This window comes from Perca fluviatilis, chromosome 4 (genome assembly GCF_010015445.1).
Source record: "Perca fluviatilis chromosome 4, GENO_Pfluv_1.0, whole genome shotgun sequence".
NCBI classification, from domain to species: domain Eukaryota; kingdom Metazoa; phylum Chordata; class Actinopteri; order Perciformes; family Percidae; genus Perca; species Perca fluviatilis.
The window spans coordinates 4,571,576-4,579,207 of NC_053115.1; the positions used below are offsets into that span (position 1 = coordinate 4,571,576).

The following is a 7,632-nucleotide window of genomic DNA, read 5'->3' on the forward strand; positions in this document are numbered from 1 at the left end:
CTCATACGTCTCTGTCACACTGTGGTGTCTCTATTTTAATGTTTCACTGCTGGAGCTTCCTTCCCACTTCGTCATGTTTGGTGATTTCTGTGTGTCCACCTGTTTGGTCCAGACTGAAATATCTCAGCAACTGTAGCGATGGTTTTTTTGGTTTGCCGGTTCAATCTTACTCATTTAATTAAACTTCAAGGGCGTATTTATGAAACTGAAAGTAAAGTAATTTACTTGACTGCGTGAGACCCCACAGCGGCCTCAGTACAGAATAAATAGTCAGACGACTCCATGTCGATTGCAGAAGTTCACTGCATGCAGATTTATTTAAACAATTACATGTTTACAAGTAAACCGAGTGGATACATGTTGCAATATCTTAATTATTCCTGTGTGGTTGATCATGTTACTTTGGAATGGAGCCAGGTACAAGTGAGTTTTATAGTTTTACACACATCATATGCCTATCTCAGCTTTGTCTCAGAGAGAAAACTCCTCACAGACAAGATGCACATCGGCTATTCTACCTTCCATGTTCCTGCTCGCTCGCATCTCCTTCACGTCATCATCGTTCAAACTGAAGACAGCTTTAGACCGGCACTTCCTGTCTCCCTCACACAGAGAGAAGAGCCTCCTCTCTGAGTCAGCTGGGCCTAATTTGTGCCTAAAACATGATACACTAAATCACAACACGAACAAAATGTGTATTAAATAAACACCCATCTTGATACATGATTGATAGTGAATATCATTAAACTTACAGAAAGAAAAGTGAATGTGTGTGGGACACGTGAATGATCTGGTATGACTACATAGTGAGGTAACAACTATCTGGTTTCTTGATCATAACTCACTATTAGACATACACTACAATACTACACAAAACAATCTCTAAGTATTTATAATCAGAGTGTACTTTTCCCCTACACTGGTCTTCATCCACACCATCTCACGTCAGTTCGTGATGGCATCACGAAAATAAATCTATTAGAACATGATACCATCACGATATTGTGAAGATTTACATGTTGGGGTCGCGTTTTTTAAACTAATGTATTTCAATGGGTAGCATCTTACGTGATCGCAGCACGAATCTTTCTGCCAGTCGGGCTGCAGCAGAGAAGCTGGATACAGCTTTGATATTATTGATATTTTTAGCCCAATAACCGCTGTTTTAATCAACATTTATTCACCAGATCTTATCACGGTTTATATGAATTTCTTTTAATGTTATTAATTCGGCCTATTTCGGGCCAGGGAAGCTGGATTGCTTTGTTGTTTATTGATGTTTTTTAAAACTATAACGCTACATCTATCAACATTTATTTAGCTGTTATCATGGTATGCATTTCTTTATTTTAATAATCTTATTTCGGTCTTATTACCGGTGAAATATTACAGTAAATAAGACAGAACAGTAGCTTTACGATATGAGCCGAGCCGGGTGCATTCAAAGCCGATGTCCCACGATGCAATGCGGGCATTCATTCACTGAATCAGACAGCGATCAGCGGGTCTTTAACGCCTGTATCGCTTCAATGTACGTAAGGGATAACGTAGAGCGAGGCGGTTGTTATAGCGAATACAACTTTCTGACAGTTTAGCATCTCTGATGCCAACCACAATTCGGTCCCTTATTAACGGTTCTCTCAGGGCCCCGAATTCACAATGCTCAGCCAGTGTGTGTACCGCAGTTATAAAGGACTCAACACTCTCACCGGGCTCTTGGCTCCGTCTGTTGAAGCAGGGGCGATTCTACATTGAATGACGCCCCGGGCAAGACCCCCTCCGAGCGCCCCCCAACAATTTATTTTGTTAAGGTGCCCAATCTTTACCTCCAACATTGCCAAAAGACACAATATACACTGTTAAATATTTCCCTGTTAAATAACAGGAAATTACTGGCAGCAGGGTTACCATTATTTTCCTGTTATTTTAACAGTTTATTCTTGTTAATGTTTTTTACGAGTGCACTCCCCGTAATGTTTTTAACAGGACTTTACTGTAAATCATAGAAAAAACAGGAAATTACTGGCAGCAGTGTTACCATTATTTTCCTGTTATTTTAACAGTTTATTCCTGTTAATGTTTTTTTACAGGAAATTGATGTTAAATCACCATTTATTTTGTTTCCATTAAATATTGCTTTTAAATGTAATTTTAATTATTTTATGTGTCACCACTGATTGTAATAGACATATTCTAGCATGAGTTAATACAAAAATAAGCATAATACATTTGTTAAGTGAAAGAAAACTATCTAGTTCCGTGTTGAAATTAACTTTTTTATTGTAATACAAACACTGAAAGGTAAATACTTACAAATGTAAGCACACATAGATTGGATCAATCACAGAAAAATACATCATGTTCATTGCTGACATCTACAACACTGTGGGCCCCTATTTTAAGGATCTAAGTACGGCGCAAGCGCGCAGGTGTGTTTAGAGCATGTCCAAATCCACTTTTGCTAGGTCAAACGAGCCTGGTCCTAAAGGGTTGTTCTTAGTGTCTTCATTAATCAGAGGTGTGTTTTGGGCGTAACATGCAATCAACCAATCAGAGATCATCTCCCATTCCCTTTAAAAGCCAGGTGCGTTTGGAGCATTGCTATTATGATGGAGGATTTATCTGTAATCTTCTGCATTTTTTTTGTCTTTTTTGTGTTTGTGTAAGCGAAGCATAGTGTGTATGAATGCTGTGCGCACCGAGCCTAGGAGCATTTTACTAATGCTCTGTTAAAATAACAATGAAATGCTGCGTTATTGACTTTAGACCAGGTTTGTGTTGGTCAATGGTGCCATCACTTCCCACTGCCTCAAGATAGCAATACACCCAGAATGCACCTGAACACACCTCCCTGTAAGACCAGCACACCCAGAATGCACCTGAACACACCTCCCTGTAAGACTCAAACTCCTGGTCACTCAAAAATGTTACACATAGGCTGAGATTAATGACAAACAAATCTCATGTTTATGGCTTAAAAATAGTTGTAGCAAATACATTTTTAAACCCAAATACATTGTTCAATATAACAAAATACTGAACCTCAACACTTAATGTTACCCAAACCACTTAAATTCAACGTGGATGAATACATTCAAGCTAAGACTTAACTTAAATTCATGGAACTCCTGGTCAATACTGTAAAGAGCAATAAACAATAATAACACTGTCACTGCTTAGACCACTAACCATTTTGTAAAACAAAGCACACAATGAGGATCCTTTGGAACGTCTTGGTTCTAAGAGAGAGAGAGAGGGAGAGATCCATGAATTTCATTTTGATCCAAAATTAAATCACATGGCTTTACCAAAAGCTAATTTCAGGAACAGAGCACAAAACAGACAGAATAACATAAAATAATAGAAAGTGTGATGAGTAAAAGTAACTGAAAGAACAAAAACAGAATGACAAAAGAGCATGGAAGAGGAGTTCAGCATTCTAACTTTGAAAGGGAGTTGAGAATGAATTTCCCCCGCCTCCTGAATCATTGCTGTTTGAACATATGTGTAATGTATACATCTAACTCACCATTTTCAAATGAAATCCCACTGAAAGTCCATGAGCCTACGCAAAGAGGATGGTGACGTGGAATTGACTGTTCTTCGTTTTTTTCCTCTTTGCAACCTTTGTCCTTTTTTCTGGGTTTATACCCACAAAGCATCTGAAAAAATTATACACTAGTTGAAAATCTAGTAATTCACACAGACTAACAGCACAACAAAGTCAACAAATACATGAACTAGTACATGAACTATACTCAACATGCACTATTTTCTTGCCTCTATGAATATTGTAAGTTGCACTCAAACTTTCTAAAGCAAAGTTAATTGCTAAATCCCATCACCAGACCTGTTAAAACCATGCTTGAGCCACAGCTAGGCCAGAACAAATGCAGGTTTTAACAGACAATATCTTACCTCTGGATGAATTCAAGCGTGCAGGCTGCCTCCTCTTGGTACTGTAGGTTAAAGATGTAAAAACAGGAAGAAAAAAAGACGCGCCAGTTCTGTCACAAAGGTGGACTGGGTCCCTTCGCACAATAATTTGGCCCTCAATGCTGAGCATCCAGCTGGAAGCAATTTCTGTTTTAGTTTTCATTTTGAATACAGAGTTTAGTTTGATAACATTGAATTCACTACATACAAGATATGGGAGATCATCTTGATCAGCAGTGTGATCAGGGATGGTACCCTGCATCTGCATCTGTAATTTAAAACAAAAACAAATGTACACATTTATCTACAAGTCAATGATAATCCAAACAGCAAAAAAGCACAAAACCGGGTGCACTATCCCAATGCAATTAAAAGAGAATAGCTGTTCACATAGATACAGCACTAGCCCAATCAGTAGTAGCTGTTTTTGCTGGATTGGACAGTTTGTAGCCCAAACTGCTATAATCCATCAAAGATGAGCAGCTGACATGAAATCATCAAATACAGTCTTAGACCAACTATCTAGCATCATTAACAGCTATCAGTAAATGTATTTAGCCGTTTGATTTTCAGGATGAACCTGCTTTAACCAGACGTGGCAATGAATGAAAGACATGGCAAGAATGGCACACAAACTTGACCACGGGAATGCTACTTAGGCATAACGTTAGCCTATTATTTATAGATTTAGATCGTATACATGAATGGACATTGAAATAAATTGTTTTCTAAGATTAATGGACAAACTATCGAAATCTTGCTAGCTGGAATCACCTAGCAGCTAGCTAGCTAAGTTAGTTAATTTCATTGACATATATAAAAGGTTCATTTCATGTCATGCAAGTCCGTGGCATTTAGTATACATCAACATCACTGATGTTAAAACTATACATGACTTTAAAGAAATTCGAGTTTATCTCACCTGATTATTGAGATTTTGGTCGATATTACAACCGCGATCTTCCGACATGGATCTCCGTGTGTTTGTTGCAGGTTCAAATGCCTTCTTCTACGCTCCTTCCCAGAATCCAAAAAATACTGTATGAACATGTTATTTCAGATAGATGTGCGGTTAAATAACAAAAATGAGTGTTATTTAACAATGAGATGTAAAATAACAAACATTTGGTGTTATTTAACAAATATTCCCTAAAAATTGACAGTAAGGCGCAGTTATTAAATATAACAGGTTAATCATGTTGAAATTTGGGTGTAAATTTACAGAAACATTTAACAGTGTAGAATAAATATTCAAAATAGCACAATCCTTCATCACACAAATGTGAAGACACACTAAAGAGAATCTAATGATTATACTATAGCACTAAGAACAGAAAACACAAACTAAAACTAAAACCTGACCTTCCTGGCCAGTGAACCGTTCCTGGGACATGGTTGACCTCAGGTATGACTTGATCAACTTTAGTTTGGAAAAGCTCCTCTCTGCTTGAGCCACAGTGACTGACAGGGATGGACTGGGACCAAAAATCAGCCCTGGCATTTTGACCCAGACCGGCCCACCACATAAGATCACAAATAGATAGATAGATAGATAGATGGATAGATAGACAGACAGATTTTTATTGATCCCAAAACAATTATGAATGATTGAAGCAGTACAATATCAGACACACAGCACACACAGAATATAAATGAAGTAATAGGATACAATATACATGAAATAATAATAGGATAAAATATAAGAACAAATAATTTAAAATATATACAAGTTGGGAATAAAACTGTACAACTGTTTAACTAGTATTGATAAAGCTGTACCCATCCTTGCGCTCCCCTGAATATGTATACCAACTCCTATTCCTAAAACTACACATTAAATACTTCAACAAAGTGCCATTTATTAATACAATAAAACTATATACTCCTAATAAATCATAAAACAAGCTATATTATATATATATATATATATATATATATATCATTTCAAGAGACCCTATGCTATAATTTGAAGAGGTCTATCATGAGTTTTTGTCTGTCAGTGCAGATAGATCAATTCTCGTTAAGAACGTTTGCATGTGCAACGTTTATATAGGCTACTAATGCAATCATACAGTAAAGCATTTCTTTTTTATTGTTGTAGTTTTATCAACAGTTTGTCCACCACTCAGTTTTATCAAGGGCCAAAGTGTTTTAAGGGGAGTTGCGCTTAACGCAGGTTGTAGCCTCACTCCCTCATAGTTTATGCTTCCTCGGACAATTACTTTTCTTAATCAGGTTTAGTTCGCCTCTTTTTCGGTCCTCCACTCGATCTCATTTCTGACACCACGTTAAGTTGTCTATTCATAACTAAAGACACCAAGAGCTGTGCATTCCACGTTTATTTGAACTTGTGAGTCTTCCATCCAACTATAGTTCCTTTTACACAATAGTTAACTGTCCTTGCTGCGGTACCTAGAGCTCTTTCACGAGATATGCTCAGAAACAAACTATATATATATATAAAAAAAATAATTCTGTAAAATATATTTTATAACAAAATGTGTAGAATGTTTCTAGCTCAGTTATTTGAACGGATGACGGACCAAAATAATAGGGTTTCTTACCAAGACTTACTGTGATACAACTTCCAGTATTCTTTAACAAGATATTTGCATTAAAAATAAGTTTCACAAAGAAAAGAAAAACATTTACAGTGAGAAAAACATGCTTTTATTGGATTCCAGATTACATAGGCAGGTTTATTGTAATTCGCACTAACATTCAAAGAAGACTTGTACTTGCAAACCATTCAATTTAACAAAGCTTTGTGAGGTCATGTGAAGACATAATTTCATCATGAGCTCCAAACTCTTTGAAAGTTTCTGGTCAACTCCAGTTTGCCGCCATCGGTCAGCTCAAGGCGGCACATTTCGCACGGACTATTGACGTACGTCCCTGAGCTCCACTTGGCTTGGCCATGCTGGTTGTAAACGACCAGGTTGCCGTCAGCCTGCATGAGCACGTGGACAGCACCTGATCCATCAGTGCCTGAGGCCCACACAGGCCGGTTGCCAGAGTCATAGACGACAAAGTTACCATCTCCCTGCAGGCAGAAACAGAGACATTTAACTGACATCCAAACAATTACACCAAAATATAGAGTGAGCATTTCATTTTAGAGGGTTACTCACCTGAAAGATAGCCTTAAACTGCCCGTTGTTGGAAGTCAGAAATTGGTCCTGATGGAGCTGATCATTTATAGACAAGAAGTTCTTCATGATTCTGAAAGAGACAAACAACTAAATCTGTGATGTTGCATTGACAGGGTGCGTTTTTGGCATTTCTTTTGTGCTGCACCAGTAATTTGTAACTGAATAGTTCTATTTTTGATTCAGACATTGAAATAATAAAAGAAAAATAATGATTTGTAATGATCCACCTCGGTTCATAACTACAATGAGCATGATTTACAACTTATGAACAAATTTAAGCATCCTTTAATAACTCTGCATCAAACTATTAATTCTCAGTAATGTATTCTTTATTACAAATAAATAAACCTATAATAAATTACACAAGTAATTGCATTAAACACAAACTACTCCTGGTCAGTAATGTATAACTCCATCAGCATACTTACAGTCTTGAATATCACACCAGTCTGTCTGTGAGAAGAAGTGAAGGAGGTGAAATTCAGGTCTTTATATCTGGTAGGCCCGCTGCCCCTAGGTAGCTTCTCCTAATTGCAGGATTGGA

General features: G+C 37.3%; 1 protein-coding gene across 1 annotated transcript; it reads right to left on the reverse strand.

The window, feature by feature from the left end:
- Positions 1-6,583: 6,583 nt before the first annotated feature.
- On the reverse strand, positions 6,584-7,632 carry LOC120557507 (lectin-like). Its single transcript, XM_039797903.1, has 3 exons — positions 7,517-7,632; positions 7,068-7,158; positions 6,584-6,979 (listed from the first exon to the last, which is right to left on the reverse strand). Exons 2-3 carry the CDS (start codon positions 7,152-7,154, stop codon positions 6,731-6,733), a joined length of 336 nt encoding a protein of 111 aa, XP_039653837.1. The 5' UTR covers positions 7,155-7,158; positions 7,517-7,632; the 3' UTR covers positions 6,584-6,730.

What these genes read in the sequence shown, in the direction of transcription:
- LOC120557507 (XM_039797903.1), bottom strand. Translation starts at nt 7,154, where the DNA reads ATGAAGAACTTCTTGTCTATAAATGATCAGCTCCATCAGGACCAATTT. An exon ending in AGTTTAAGGCTATCTTTCAG is followed by an intron (nt 6,980 to 7,067) that starts GTGAGTAACCCT and finishes TTCTGCCTGCAG; the next exon opens with GGAGATGGTAACTTTGTCGT.